Raw genomic sequence first — 14,322 nt, 5'->3', positions numbered from 1 at the left:
ACCGACAGGCGGAGAACAACAAGGATCGGGACACGCCGGCGAATGTGGCGAAGCGGCGGAGTACTGGTACGACGGCGGTGCCGAAGATGCCCGCGCCGCCGCCGATGCCGGATGATAAGAAGAGCATTAAGGAGCCGAGGATGAGTATGCGGAAGAGCTTTATCAATGCTTTCCGGAGAGCTTGAGCGTCCTTGCATAAAAGACACGAAGGCGTGGGAGCTGCTTGTTCGCTGCTCTGTAGGCTCGCTGCTTGGATTAGATACCCTTTGAGCAATTGGGCTTGCTTCCAGCAGGACAAGACTAAGGGGCATGCGCTGGCGTCGTGTGGTAGGTAGCTTTAATCTGGCAAGGCTCAACCAGCTCGAACACTGGCGCAGAAGTTTCCGATCCCAAGCTGTACATGACAGATTAGCATGTGCGGTACCTGTGTTTTGACCTCGAGCCCAAGGCGAGAAGGCGCTCGACACAGGTGCCTCGGTTCTTATCAACTTGTATCGTTTGGCATGCTGAAAGACGTGACATGAACAGGCACGTTGTTCCAAATCTCGTGCCAACCGCGCCTGGAAGGCACAATGCTAACATCACCATCTTCTATGTCTTAGTGAATTCTGGCTGATCGAACATGAGGCCGCGCGACAAGACCGGAATCGGAAAGCTACCATATTTCAGCGTAAGGCTACGGTGCTCGACTGGGTAGCTAGTCATACAATGAACGTACACGGGCACGTGCGGATGTCGACCCGGCTCCTTACTACCGCTTATGATGTTATGATGATCGGAGCTTCGCACCTACAGAACCTGCTTGTCGCCCATCTGCGCCACATGCTGACTCTGTGGACTTTCGCTCTTCGTCTCGAACGAGTGGCCTCTGACCTGTCGCAACTCATGCAGGCTTTGATCCTTCTCGCCATCGATCATGGCCTTGGAGATCTGGCCTCGCCCGCCAGTTACGAGCACATACAGACCCATGCTGAGAAGTAGAAGCTGGATTACGAAAACAGGGATCGTGGTGTAGAAGGCAAAGCGCTATGGTTCTTAGCAAGGGTGACTGCTAGATGAGGCAGACAAGCTTACTGTTTCGGAGCATATACTGCTGAACATTGCGGGCGAGCCATTCGACCCATTCCAGCGGCACGCCCACGTTTGCAAAGTGTCTCGCCCTGGAGCGTGGTAGCGCAAGATTGTTGGGAAGATGATGGCCACCAGCGAGCAAGCTGTGCCCAAGGTCGAGCAGAGGAGTACGATCAGATTCGCCGGCAGCTGTGTACTTTTAGTGGGTGCACCCAGGGGCGGGTGATATCGGTACTAACTCTCTGCACCACCACCGCCATTGCTATCACAGCATTGAGGACTAGCACCGCTGCTGATGCTCCGATCAAAGTGTTAACTTCTCGCAGGTCGAAGTGGTCAGGCCAAATGGGCAAGAGCCAGTCGTTGCTCTTCTGCTGTAGGTGAAAGATGTTGAGTGTCCGGCCTGCGCAGCCGATGATTGCTGCGTTGAGACAGATGGACAAGCCAGCAAACGCCAATGTCGGCACACGTATGTTGGATGCCATCATTGAAAACGCTGCAAATGAATGTAACAGAGTACGGGAGGCTGAGTCTTTTAGAGTGAAAGAGCTGAAGGCCGCAAAGCAATATGGTGTTAGGGTTGACCAGGAGCTTGTATACCTACCGTGACCTCGTAGAGGTTGTGTCGTGGAATGACTGTGCTCTATGCATTGCCGCTGTACCAGCATGCGGATCACATCCGTTCATTCAATCCTTCCGCAAACATTGTATACGAGGTACCTCTTTCGGCAGCACATGTCAGCCTCGAGCGCTTGGAACGCCAGACATGGCGAAGACATCGAGCCTATCTGGAGGCCGCCATGCCGGAGTCAGCTTGTGCGAAGATGGTAAACAGGCTATTGGCGGCTGGCCCTTCATGGGCATTGGACAATGCCATCGTAGGATGAAACGGTAGAAAACGGGTACGAGCGCTTAACGTAGAGTTGAGGTCGTGTATACCTAGCGGTGATTGGTCGTAGGGTAGAGCAAGGGTCGAGCACGGGCGCTTGCGCTCTTGTCTTTAAACGAGCCTTAGGCATCCTTTTTTTGATGCCATTGAGGCCAAGGCAAGCACGCCTTGATGGCGATTTTGATGCAATGGCACCCATTGCCATACCACATATATCCACTGCCGCACCCAAGTTCCTGCTTCACATTCAGGAGACCATGGTCGTCACACCTTTTCTTCAGCTGATATCTATACTGCTTTTCTGGTGACGCTGCGCATAGTGACGGTCGTCGGCCACTCGTTCTCTACATGAGTCCAAGATTCGTCGGTAATTCTTAAATTAAATGTGACCGTTGGGACATGTATTCATCTATACTATACACGGGTCCAGCATCCCCATCGCCACATAACCAACACCGTGACTCTATAGCAAATTCGCTAACGCGATCTATAGGGTATCCCAGCAGGTCGCTCCAACGCTAAAATGCAGAAGAGTTTGCCAAAGAACCGAAGCGCTTGAACGCGGCACATAGCCCAACTCCAGGAAACGGCCGTAACCCCCTTGTCATCTCGACGTCTCAATGTCCGGTCCAGCGTAATGTAAGAGGACTCGGGTCTCGTATGTGCAATGCTTCGTGAAGGCTCAAAGCGGCCTAGAATGTGCTCCAGACCATTCCTTCGGACCGCGCCATGCTGCCAACCCGGACGTCATCCTGGGAGCGAGCCGACTTTGGGATTTCTAGTGCCGGCAGGGCTGTACCCTGCGAGCTGCTTATCGAATTGGCCATGCTGCTGTTGCGAGAGTGCCTGATCCGCTTGACAACGCACCACTCCTGCCAACACGGATCACAAGCCTTGCTCTCGGTGCCGTCTGGATGATATCGAGCATTCTGGTCGAGCGGCACCTTCTTAGCGATGTGAGTGTCGCAGACAATGTCACCACACCGCCGGCAATGGTGGCGTCTGAAGTACCACGTGAACGTCTGATGGCAGACTGCGCAGTCGTTCGCTGATACGTCAGGCTTCCAATGCGCGGTCGTCGGCGGGCCGGTAACTTCGCCTGGTTCGTCGTCGAGACCTTCGCTAGCAGCCCGACTCAGACCCTGCCGGAGCAGATCCACATCGCCAACATCGACTGGACTGTCCACAATGATACGGGCAACCTCCCGAGTCGAAACTCCTGCCTTCGACTTCGCGCTGTCGAAGCTACTATCCTTGCTTGTAGGCGGCGTCAATAGTGCGCGAGGCCCTATCGGTACATCCGTGGGCCTCGACGGAGGATCGGTCGGGCGTAATGCGGCAGGAATGTACATCGGTTGGCGAGGTTGGCGGAGTTGTCGCACATTGACGTACGGTGAGTGGATGTTTGTTGGTGAGATGCTTGCGGATGGTGGTGAAGACATAGGACTTGCGTATGCCCCCTGTCCATATAGATACGCTTCAGGTGGTGATGGCTCAGTTCGGTTATTGAGAAAGTACTTGCTGTTGACGGTGGGTTGGTGGGTCATCGTGGCCATTGCAGACGAACACCGCGAGTATCAATGGGAGCCCGATTCAGTTCATCTGCCAGTCTATCTCTATCGCTTCCGAATAACGCGCAGTCTTCGTCTCAAACCGGCCGCAGGTATCGCTGTTGGATCACGCGGCGAGTAAACACTTATGGGCCGTCGCCCGCCTGTGGTCACAGCAGGGTTTCAGGATGAACGAGGCGGTCTGGACAATCCCGGTTACGCCAACAGGGCAGCAGCAAGGCGACTGAGTCGGTGGTAGATGCGGAGTTGGTGGAAGACTCCCAATTGGACTACCTCTCAATGCGCGCAGGTGTGATAGATAACGGCTGCGGGTAGCCTGCTCTTCTCGCGCCTATCACTCGGCAGTTTGCTATCAAAGGAATGGACATGCAGCAGCCGCATACATAGCAAAAGCACCGGATACCATTGCAGGAGGGCGCCGGAGGTAATATGGCTGGCGCCCCCCCTGCCGATGGGCAGTCTGTCGCTGAACCTTGGGGTTCAACTTGCGAAGACAGGACCCACCCTCACGAGCCCACCGTGAGAGCCGTTGACGCTCGGACCAGACACACTAGGACGACTGCGGCAGGCCCTCACGCGCTGTCATCTCGCCCTTTGATGCAGTGATGTCCGCTTCGTCAACCTAGTACGGCTGCGCATGCGACAGGAACCGCAGTGACTGTTCTACTACTCTGCGCAGCCAATTGTGAGCTCTCCAACAACTTGCACGCCTCGCATCGTCGATAGCTCGAAACAGCAATTGTTTTTTGGATGGCGATCCACGAAGCGTCTGCCGGCTAAGCAATTCTGTGCATGAAGCTAGCAGTGCCGCAAAGATAAGCAGAGTCGCCATGATTGGCCACCGCCGTCGCTAACAACCGTCACCTTGCGCCTTGCACCGGCTTTAGTATGGTTAATAAAGGCGTTGGTGTCTGACGACGAGGCCCAGGCAGCACACGACAGTCTTGTCGCTATGATGGTTACTGTCGCGTGCTCTCACTGACTATCGTAATCGCATATCGACTCTCCCTGTTCTCGTCTTATGGTGCCAGAGAGGCTGAAGGGCGAATGTGCAACATTTTCCACGGGCGATATTTGACATGTGCCAGCTGCTACCGGCTATGCTGCCCAAACCTTGCCGACCTCAATCGCCACCAATGAGAGGCGATCTGGTTGTTGCATGACTAGTTCCACTGCGCCAAGAGCCGCCCATGGTTCAATAACTTGCCAGATGAGACCCATGATCGAAGACTGAGCATAACACATGCGCCGCTATCGAAACCCTGGTACTGCAGTTCTGCCCAGTGTGTTGAAAGCGTTTGCTCAGACATCGGCGAAGGGGGTTGTAGGCTCGTAGTGAAACCGCTGAGCACTCATGATCCAGGGTTCCGAGGTGGCGACGTCGCGCTGATGGATATTCGCCGCAAGACTGTTGTTTCGTTGGCATGCCGCACGCAATCACTTCCCAATCACTACAGCAGCCGCATATGTATAATGTTTTTGCTGGAGGACACGTGATAATGATCAACGACCTCATTGCTTATTGCCATCGTCTGAAGCCGCGAGCCAACCTCAGCAATCGCCAGCAAGGCCTGATATAACCCCTGCAAATGTTGACGAGAACAGTGGACAACAATCAAAGGCGAGCCACTCAGCTCCAGACACGATGGCACCCCTGTCTGTACGTCCGGCTCTCACAGCTGAACAATGGGATATATTCTCGGCTATAGCAGATACCGTAGTACCATCATTCAGCCTGCAGGCAAGCAACAGGCTCCTTCAGCATCCGCTGAGCCGAGAGATCCACGAAGCAGCATGCAGACGTCTGCAACAGGGGGTGGATAGCGAAGACGCTCAGGAGCTCATTGCCAGCTATCTCGGGGAGAAGGCGACGGCGCAGCAAGACTTCAGAGAGAGCATTAATAGACTGCTCACTCAGTACTGTCACGACGATGCATACAACAAGCTGACGACAGTCTTGACGGCTTTGAAGTGAGTAGCTGTGAGACCAACTCCCACAGGATCAACCACTCTATGTTGTTGGAAAGCGCTTTTCCTCTGTTCCATTACAGTCACACCTCATTCTCATCGAAGAAACCAAACTGATTCGTGTCCCAGCACTCGTGCTGGTGCTTTACTGCTCACGGGGTACTCTTCGCCGCTTGACTGCCTGCCTGTTTCAACTCGAGAGCGGATTATTCAGCGCTGGTCAACTTCGCTCGTTCCCGTTCTGCGACAGCTACATGTCTCCTTGACCAGTCTTTCTCGGCTTTACTGGATCCGAACGTCGCCTACACTGGGTCGCACTCTGAGCTTTCCTCGGATACCGGCTCATCCCAAAGGTCCGGAAACGTTTTACTCTTTCAACTTCTTGCAGATACCGTCAGCCTCGAAGTCGAACCCTGTGGTCTTGCAGACAGATGTTGTCATCGTCGGTAGTGGCTGCGGAGGCGCAGTCGCGGCGAAGACTCTTGCCGAAGCTGGATTGAAAGTGATCGTAGTGGACAAAGGTAGTTACTGGTCGCCAAAGCACCTTCCTAGATCTGAGCTTGACGGCTTCAACGAGCTGTTCCTCAATGGCGGTGCAATGCAATCCGATGATAACGGGGTAGCGGTCCTTGCTGGAAGTACCTGGGGCGGAGGGGGTACCGTCAACTGGAGTGCCTCCATACAGACTCAAGGCTTTGTACGCCGTGAGTGGTCGGAGAAGTTTGGATTAACCCACTTCACCAGTGCCGCTTTCCAGGCAGATCTGGATGCTATCTGCGAGCGCATGGGAGTCGGCACTTCTGCCATAGAGCACAACAAGGCCAACCGCGTTCTTCTTGAGGGCGCAAGAAGGCTAGGCTGGGCAGCCAAGCCTGTACCGCAGAACACGGCTGGTGAAGCCCACTATTGCGGTTACTGCACGCTTGGCTGCGGAAGCTGCGGGAAGAAGGGGCCTACAGAGACCTTCCTGCCTGATGCTGCCAGAGCCGGCGCAGTCTTCATTGAGGGTTTCAAGGTTCGGAATGTTGTTTTTGAGGAATCTTCCGATGCCAGCGAGCGCGTCGTTACTGGAGTGGAAGGCGTATGGACTCCACGGGACAACCAAAGCGGCGCTCCCGGGGCCGCGAACGACCCATGTGAAGTGATCATAAAAGCCAGCAAAGTCATAATCGCAGCCGGAACGCTCGCGACACCAGTCTTGCTCAGGCGCAGCGGCTTGACCAATCCTCACATTGGCCGTCACCTGCACCTGCACCCCGTGTCGTTCGTCGGTGCTGTTTGGGACCAGGACGTTCGGCCATGGGAGGGCGGAATACTGACCAGTGTGGTCACCGAGTTCGAGAACCTTGACCACCAAGGTTACGGCGCTAAGCTGGAATCCACGACGATGCTCCCGAGTCTCTTCCTCCCCTTGTTTCCGTGGCGAAGCGGACTGCAATTCAAAGAATTTGCAGCCAAGATGAAGCGGATGACGGGATACATCAGCCTTGCGCGAGACCGCTACGGTGGCAGAGTGTATCCTGACCCGAAAGACGGCCGTATCAGACTGCAATATGTCACCAGCCAGTACGACAGAACTCATATACTCGAGGGCGTCGTACGGCTCGCCGAGTTACTGTACGTCCAGGGTGCAAGGGAGATCTTCACGGCCATACCAAGCGTTGATAGCTTTGTCCGCCCAACACCTGATCCGGAGAGTAAAGTGCACGTTACAAGTAACGACACGCCTTCTGTCAACGACGTTGAGTTTGGCGCATGGCTTCAGAGGGTCCGCAAGGCCGGTCTGTCTGATACGCTGATGGCGTCGGCCCACCAAATGGGAAGTTGCCGGATGGGTACTTCGGCGTCGACGAGTGTTGTGGATCCGAAGGGAAGGGTCTGGGGTACGACCGGCTTATACATCTGCGACGCTAGTGTCTTTCCTTCTGCGAGCGGTGTAAACCCAATGGTCACTTGCATGGGTATCAGTCGTGGCATCGCAAGGCAGATTGCCGAGGAAGTGACCGGAGTCAGAGCACGTTTGTAGATGTATTCTTTGAACAACTGCTGCTACGGCGGTAATACGACGCTGACCATGCCGGTCACTGCAAGACCAATACTCAAACAGAACTATTGAGTGACGGGCAAGTCGCCATTACCCAGCGTGCTCGTTAATCCCTATGCTGCCAACTTGGCAATGGCGGAGACATAGCGGCCATGGTTTCGACAAGGTTGAGCAGGCAGCACGTTACCTGCCGTCTACTCCTCTGCATCACCTTCCTCCACTTCCGAGACAATCTCCTCCCCACTCTCTTGATCCACCCTTGGCTTCTTTGCCTTGCCACGCCTCGCCTTCCTTCCAGCCTTCCTCTTCTGGCTGGTTTTCGCACTGGCAGTCTTCGCAGACCTCTGTCTTGTCGCCTTGCCATTGCCAGTTTCACGCTCCGGTCTCATCTCACCACTGTACTGAGCGTACTGTTGCCGAAGACGGTGAAGACACGTAGCGATCCCGGACGGATCGCGCTTCTGTTGTGATGCAGCGAACTTCTCGTTGAACATCTTCGTCAACTTGGTGATGTTCTGCCGAATCTCTTTGCCTTCCGCCCTCTTAACGAAGTCGAACAACCACTCCTTCTCACTTCTGGTGTAAACGACACGATGGATATCGCGCTTGTTGCTCCATCCGTGGCGAGAGTAGATCTGCTCCCGCCACTTGTTGAGCTTATTTACGGAAGCCTTATCATTCCAGTCGAGAAGCTCTTTGGATTTGTACTGGACCCACTTGCCTCGCTTGTCGCAAGCCCAAGTCTTCCAATCCTCACGCTCGCCGTGGTGAGCCCCAGAGCGGTCGACGGTGTAGGACTTAGCATTCGGCGTCTTGTCTGGTAGCAGGCGAGTCTGATACTGTGCCCGGCCAAAAACACCAGTCTGGTCGTTCTCACCGCGTTTTAGCGGATCATGAAGAAGACCGGAGACGGCATCACGTTGGCCGGCAGCGGTGCCTGTCCTTATGCCATCGACTTCATCATCGCTGTCGTCCGATTCTTCCCCGGAAAGGAATTCCTCGATGACGCCGAGGAAGTGATCAACATCGACAATATATGGAGCGAAGACGATGTTGATGTTTCCAACTGGACTCAGGTCGCCCTCTTCAGGGTCGAAGCGCTGATCGTATTCCCGCTGCAGACGCCAGACTTCTTCCGCTGAAGGGTCTGGATTGTTCTCAAAGCCGAAACCCTCTTGACCTCCCAAATTGATCCGTGCAAGCGCATGGTCTGCCGTGGTGTGGAACTGGAACCGGCCTGGTGTTATATTTATCGACTTGTTCCTCGGGTTAAAGTATCGCGAGTCCGGGTACCACACAGCGATTGGTCCCGCCTTCAGATCGTAGCCATCGGTGAAGCGGCCGGCAGCGCGAGCTTGCTCTACTGCTTCGTGGGTCACGTATCCAGTCGCTCGGGCGCGCCAGCTGTCGGCCTCTTCGAGCCATTCCCAGCGACCCATACCTGCCGGTACCTCGCCTGGCATTGGAAAGCCATCCGCCAGACGAACTGCATCCGCAATTTGCTCTGTAGCGACCGGGTCACGCTCCGGTTGGTTGTCAGCCCACCACTGCTGGAAAGCTCTTGTGCGAATCAAGTGCGAGGCAGGGGTGACGCGCATCTGCGCTAGAAGCTCCTGGTAGGGTGACGGAGCAGCACTGCCTTCTCTTGACGGTACAGCCCAGCCTGTTAGTACATAGGTCGCGTCGGACTCTGGGAGTTCTGCGCCGCCGTGACTTGACTGGTACTCGTCGCCCGAGTTAGCCATGGTTAAAAGCAGGCTACGGCAACGCGGCAAAGCAGGGCGGATGCGTCTTGCTTGGGGCCTGCAGGCGCCGGGCTACGGCTGTGAAGTAGACGCAGAAGCAGGCGGGGCCTCGTATGCTGCGAGGCGAGTGTTAGCGACTTCCTGCTTGCAGATGATCCCGGAGCCGTGGATGCGGTATACTCGGTGTCGGCCCGAGTCGAATCTAGCTTTGTCTGGTGAAGTGAATGATGCCCACCGGTCGTACGAAAGGTCACCAGCTGGTGGAAAGCCCACCAGGAGCGGCTGGACACCATATCCAGCAGCTAAGACATACCGTATAGAGTGCTTTCTTTGTCGCGTTACCGATCGCATCCCACGCTGCGCGAACGCGACGTCAATGTTGAAGCCGAGCAGCGTGATATGGGCCGAAGCAGTCCTACATGGGAAAGCATGAAGAGCGAAAGGGACAGCTCGCACTGAGGAGACAATAGAGTGCAGCGCAAAGCGCACGATGAACATCTATCAAACAAAACAACCACTGGCTTGTCATTCCCTACGCTTTTGCACGCAACTTGCCGTGCCATTTCTGCATCAGGGGCCCCTTTCTCCATCGTAGCTTGGGTGAAGAGCTTACCTTATCAGCAAGAAAGCATACCTGACGTCCAGATACCTGCACAGAACTGTCTTGTGGCTTTTAGCATGCGTCAAAGGGCGAAGAAGGATCCCCATAAGCACGATGCCACACGCTTTGTCCTAGAATGGCTTGACTGATACCGGGTAGGCAGCGCTGGCTTCAGAGAAACGGGCCCCCAGAGTGAAGGAATACGTGGTCGGAACTCCGGAAAGACCTTTGGACAGTTTGCTCAGGCAGATAGTCCACAGGCGGAACGTAAGGCAGAGAGCGTGACTCCCGCTCTGTAGTAACTTGCGCGGCCGTTCTACGTCGTACTCGAACATTGCCATCCCGTAGTCGGCACCGACCCACATCTACGACTTCGGTGTGGAATGGAGCGTCGGCAGGACAGCCAGCGGCAGTCGCACCAGCACTGCGCCGGGGATAAAAAGCGCGACATGGGTGCTGGTACCGAGTCGACAACATATCAGTGGTAGCGTCGATCAGAGAATGTGTAGCACATCAGGCAGGTATTCTGAAGTTGCAGCATCAGTACGGGGCTTGCATTGTGAGGGGTGGAGAGCAGAGGAAGAATAAGGGATGAGGTTGCTTTCGTTCTGGACTCATTGATGCCTAAGGCACCCATACAGATCCCGCCTCCGGCTTGCATCTGCCACGACATCTCCACTGTCCCTTCAGCTGAACGATCGTGGCCTGGCGAGCAGGTTGAAATCACATCAAGATGAGGCCCACATTCCGGAGGATGGCTGGCCATGCCGACAGTGAGCATACCATTAGCGGCCTCTCCGGACCTAGTTGAGCTGACCAAGTGCGCAGGCGTGCACATGGACCCGGCGTTGGTCAAGTACGCTAGTAAGTAGGAATCGGCTCGCGCAGCAGTCAGTCCAGAACTGATCGCAATGCACAGATATGTACGTCAAGCGGCATGAGTACTTCCGATGGACGCCGCGTACCGCCTGGTTGACCGTCACCTACGTGATTGCGGTGCCGTCACTGTTCCTCTACATGGCCTATGCCACAGATGTGAGTGAGGGCTTACTCTTTGTTGGCAGCAACCGTGTCATGAGGCATGTGCGCGCGTCTCGGCTCGAAGAAGGCTGACGGTGGCATGATCGTAGGGCAAATACCAAATGCGCGGCAAGCTACGAGGGGACACCCTTGCAGAGTTCTAAAGTGCGCATATGACAAGATCATCTGCCGCCGAAGGTCGGAAGAGCATGGAGTTGAGGGAAATCGCATACGGCAAGCATGGAAGACGATCGTGCGAGTGTACAAACGGACGAATGGCGTGCCATGGGTGCACTCCAGCAATAGTACAGTATTGTGGCTCCACCAGCTAACAGGCCGATCGCAAACGGTCTGACCTTGATATTAAGAAGCTGTATATACCCTCCAGCTTGACCACTCCCAGTAGGCCGTCTTAAACGCCGTAGCGTTACTGGTCACGAACTCACTGCATGTGCCCGGACATTGATCCGCTGCCGTATACACGCTGGTTGCACCGGCCCAGGCTCCGCAGAGATCGATGTTCGCGATAATGCTCTGGTTTTGGAAGTGACTCGACATGTCGCAATGTGTGCTTGGGAAGTCAGCCAGCGGCTCGTCCCAGCTGCTTGGATCTGGCGCAGTCGTATTGCTAACATCGGTCGGAATGTCTGATGGGATACTGCTGCGCGGGAAGAACCAGATTCGGATGCCGGCATTGCGCCATTCCATGGCGTATATGCCACCTCCGTTGGCATTGAAAGCTTCGCCAAAGGTGTCTGCAGCACCTTGCACGCCGCATCCGGCATTCTCGTCTGTGGCGTTGTAGCAATTACTTGTCTGGACTTCGCCGGTCTCTTTGCGCTTCACATTCATCTTGCAGTCGTCGGTCGTGTGTAGAGTCATTTGGTTCCCGGTAGTGGCCTGATTGACAGCTTCCATAACGTCAATCTCACCTGAGCGAACATCAGCTATATTTTCCTGGCGACATGATTGATGATCGTTGTTACTCACCGTGGGAAGGCCAGTTGTTGGGATCGGTAAGCCACAGTGCTGGCCACGTGCTGCAGCCATACGGCGAGTTTAGAACATCAAAGATGAACAGCCCCGAGTTGTATTGCTTCTTCGACGTGATCCGCACAGAGTAGCGGCCAGTGCTGGCGTCTGTGTCTGTTGTGTCCACTCGCAGCACAGCCGAGCTTGAGGAGGCATACGTCAGGTTATATTGCGGAGAGGTGGCCGTCTCGTATGGGACGTAGTGCACAAATCCCAAGCTCGGATCGTAGCCGGTAAAGTAGTCGAATTGGTTAAAAAAGTCCGTACCGCTGTATGTATCTTGGAGAGTATATGTAAGGGCGCTGTATTTGGGATACGCGCTATCTTCTGTTCCAAGCACGGCACCGACGACAATGGCAACAACCGCGAGAACAGAAAAGGCAGCAGCTGCCCATATCTTCCATGACCAGGTCTTCGGTTTCCATCGCGAGACCTGACGGTTCTGTAGCTTATCGTATGAGGGCGACTCGCCGTAGACTCTCATCCTTGATGCACCCCCTAGACTCCCCTGGAAGTACGACATGCCCGAAATATGCGGAGAGTGTTGCAGTCCGCAGACGAACAAACAGCGACAAACGCAATTACAACAGCGGCGAACTGATACTTACCACATTGGAGAAGAGCGATATATAGAACCTACCGCTTGTTTTGCGCGAAACTTACAGTGGCGTCGAAGCAGTGACACGCGTCAAGCTGGCGTTGACAGCCCGCGGCCATTGACTCACCAAAGGATGGTGGTTAGTCGTGGGATTTCGTGGTTGACGCGTACAGTCTCCACCAGCATTTCGTCGTTTGTTGCCAGTAACCCGCCGACCTTATGGACAGTGAACGGCATCCAGTTCCCCGTCAACGACTCTCTGATCACTCGTTTTTCGCGGAACGAGCCGGACACTGGGTCGTTGAAGTCCTACGATTGCGTCGAAAGCGTGCTGATGAAAATGGTCAATGAAGCAGTTGACGTGGTAATGGCGGAATCGGCGGGTCGCGCCGCGTCGTAGAACAGGAACCTTGTCCTCTGTGGTTTGATGCACTCCCACCGCTCTCACGTCAAGTCCCCTACCATTAGGACCTTCATCGAACGAGAGCGCTCTGACTTGACATTTTTTGCGACCTGAGCGGCGATGTTATCTACATGGCGCGAGTGGAGGAGCACCGCGATACCTTGGCCTTCTGCCATATTCCTCGAAAACATAGCTGGAAAGCCGATTCATGAGGTGATGGCAAATGCTTAAGTTGTCGCGCTCTTCCACGCAACCTGATCACGCAGCTTTCCAAGGAAATCCAACGCAGCTTTGCTCACAGCCTCTGGTCGCTCCAACATGGGCGCATGTCCGACACCCTCCAGCATTAGAACTTTGGCGTCACTGAAATTGGATGCCACCCATTCTGCTTCTTCCTTCGGCTTCGAGAAGTCCGGGTCCTTGTCGCCCATAACAACCAGCGCTGGACACTTCGCTTTGCCGAGCCATGGGGTAACCGCGTCATGATTGCATCCGCATACGGTTTGGTAGAAAGCTGACCATCGACCACTACGAGTAAGCGACTTGGTGCTTGAAGCTGCCCGCTCCTTCGCTTGTTCGCCGAGACCCGGCCAGAGTGTAGGTACGTACATCTGCCACATGGTTGGGCCCCAAGGCCATCGAAACAGAAGCGGCATGAACCACATGCCCACCGCTCCCATGGGATTGCGCAGGAACGGTCCTAGCAGAATAATGCCAACAACCGACTCCGGTGACTTCCCAGCGGCGATCGTAGCAGCACCAGCGCTGAAAGAGCATCCGGCTAACACTGCAGGTCCCTTGTTTAACTCCTTCGCGACGGTGAGGAAGTCTTCGGCTTGTGCAGCATCTCCATATTGCGTGAACGTAGTCGAGCTGTCGCCGTGGCCTCGGATGTCCATACTGGCGACGCAATACCCTTGCGAAACTAGCTGTTTAGCGAATGGCGCATATGCATCTCGAGTGTCGCCCATCCCTGGCGAACAGATTACGAGCGGTCCTTCCCCTTCGATTTCTACGGCGAGCGTGCCGCCGGCCGTGTTGATGCTTCGTAGTACCATGTTGGTTCTCTTTTACAATCCGACTAAACCACAGCTGCTGCTAAATCGCAGTTGTCGTCAGTGGTTGATGCGTCAAGGATTTTGTTGGTGGATGAGCTGATGAACTGGTGCGGTACCACAATCACCTGTGCACTGAAGGTGGTCAATTATATAGAGACTGTCTAAGTAGACTAAAATGCAACACTATGCATTCATCCACGGTTGCCATTGCACAGCTGTGCTCTTAACCGGCCCAATCTGTTCCCGGCCATTGTGTGTACATTAGGCGCGATAGGCGCTCATTGGTCGCATCCGTGCGGCCTTTCTGGCGACGCGAAAGCGA

General features: G+C 54.9%; 7 protein-coding genes across 7 annotated transcripts; 2 read left to right on the top strand and 5 right to left on the bottom strand.

The window, feature by feature from the left end:
• Nucleotides 1-526: 526 nt before the first annotated feature.
• On the bottom strand, nt 527-1,667 carry BAUCODRAFT_115337 (uncharacterized protein). The gene is made up of 4 exons (XM_007682374.1): nt 1,311-1,667; nt 1,075-1,260; nt 708-1,026; nt 527-655 (listed from the first exon to the last, which is right to left on the bottom strand). The coding sequence occupies exons 1-3, from the start codon at nt 1,557-1,559 to the stop codon at nt 790-792; spliced, it is 672 nt and encodes a 223-aa protein (XP_007680564.1). The 5' UTR covers nt 1,560-1,667; the 3' UTR covers nt 527-655; nt 708-789.
• A 511-nt stretch (nt 1,668-2,178) lies between these two features.
• On the bottom strand, nt 2,179-3,897 carry BAUCODRAFT_38066 (uncharacterized protein). Its single transcript, XM_007682138.1, has one exon. The coding sequence runs from the start codon at nt 3,514-3,516 to the stop codon at nt 2,653-2,655; it is 864 nt and encodes a 287-aa protein (XP_007680328.1). The 5' UTR covers nt 3,517-3,897; the 3' UTR covers nt 2,179-2,652.
• Nucleotides 3,898-4,924: 1,027 nt separating this feature from the next.
• Nucleotides 4,925-7,631, top strand: BAUCODRAFT_274597 (uncharacterized protein). Its single transcript, XM_007682373.1, has 2 exons — nt 4,925-5,502; nt 5,629-7,631. Exons 1-2 carry the CDS (start codon nt 5,177-5,179, stop codon nt 7,523-7,525), a joined length of 2,223 nt encoding a protein of 740 aa, XP_007680563.1. The 5' UTR covers nt 4,925-5,176; the 3' UTR covers nt 7,526-7,631.
• BAUCODRAFT_274598 (uncharacterized protein) lies at nt 7,632-9,457 on the bottom strand. Its single transcript, XM_007682372.1, has one exon. It carries the CDS (start codon nt 9,286-9,288, stop codon nt 7,738-7,740), a length of 1,551 nt encoding a protein of 516 aa, XP_007680562.1. The 5' UTR covers nt 9,289-9,457; the 3' UTR covers nt 7,632-7,737.
• Nucleotides 9,458-10,622: 1,165 nt separating this feature from the next.
• On the top strand, nt 10,623-11,073 carry BAUCODRAFT_78715 (uncharacterized protein; the record flags this gene model as incomplete). Its single annotated transcript, XM_007682354.1, has 4 exons — nt 10,623-10,662; nt 10,718-10,753; nt 10,809-10,924; nt 11,020-11,073. The coding sequence occupies 4 exons, from the start codon at nt 10,623-10,625 to the stop codon at nt 11,071-11,073; spliced, it is 246 nt and encodes an 81-aa protein (XP_007680544.1).
• Nucleotides 11,074-11,272: 199 nt separating this feature from the next.
• Nucleotides 11,273-12,425, bottom strand: BAUCODRAFT_78331 (glycoside hydrolase family 16 protein; the record flags this gene model as incomplete). Its single annotated transcript, XM_007682318.1, has 2 exons — nt 11,273-11,841; nt 11,900-12,425. The coding sequence occupies 2 exons, from the start codon at nt 12,423-12,425 to the stop codon at nt 11,273-11,275; spliced, it is 1,095 nt and encodes a 364-aa protein (XP_007680508.1).
• Nucleotides 12,426-12,917: 492 nt separating this feature from the next.
• On the bottom strand, nt 12,918-14,283 carry BAUCODRAFT_38060 (uncharacterized protein). Its single transcript, XM_007682137.1, has one exon. The coding sequence runs from the start codon at nt 13,998-14,000 to the stop codon at nt 13,170-13,172; it is 831 nt and encodes a 276-aa protein (XP_007680327.1). The 5' UTR covers nt 14,001-14,283; the 3' UTR covers nt 12,918-13,169.
• Nucleotides 14,284-14,322: the final 39 nt, after the last annotated feature.

Source organism: Baudoinia panamericana, assembly GCF_000338955.1.
Source record: "Baudoinia panamericana UAMH 10762 unplaced genomic scaffold BAUCOscaffold_13, whole genome shotgun sequence".
Lineage (NCBI taxonomy): Eukaryota > Fungi > Ascomycota > Dothideomycetes > Mycosphaerellales > Teratosphaeriaceae > Baudoinia > Baudoinia panamericana.
This window is presented reverse-complemented; position numbering and strand designations above follow the sequence as displayed.

Coding starts and splice junctions, on each gene's coding strand:
- BAUCODRAFT_38066 (XM_007682138.1), bottom strand. CDS start 3,516: ATGGCCACGATGACCCACCAACCCACCGTCAACAGCAAGTACTTTCTC.
- BAUCODRAFT_274597 (XM_007682373.1), top strand. CDS start 5,177: ATGGCACCCCTGTCTGTACGTCCGGCTCTCACAGCTGAACAATGGGAT. Junction 5,503..5,628: donor ACAGTCTTGACGGCTTTGAA/GTGAGTAGCTGT, acceptor TTCGTGTCCCAG/CACTCGTGCTGGTGCTTTAC.
- BAUCODRAFT_274598 (XM_007682372.1), bottom strand. CDS start 9,288: ATGGCTAACTCGGGCGACGAGTACCAGTCAAGTCACGGCGGCGCAGAA.
- BAUCODRAFT_115337 (XM_007682374.1), bottom strand. CDS start 1,559: ATGATGGCATCCAACATACGTGTGCCGACATTGGCGTTTGCTGGCTTG. Junction 1,261..1,310: donor TGGCGGTGGTGGTGCAGAGA/GTTAGTACCGAT, acceptor AAAAGTACACAG/CTGCCGGCGAATCTGATCGT. Junction 1,027..1,074: donor GCAGTATATGCTCCGAAACA/GTAAGCTTGTCT, acceptor TAAGAACCATAG/CGCTTTGCCTTCTACACCAC.
- BAUCODRAFT_38060 (XM_007682137.1), bottom strand. CDS start 14,000: ATGGTACTACGAAGCATCAACACGGCCGGCGGCACGCTCGCCGTAGAA.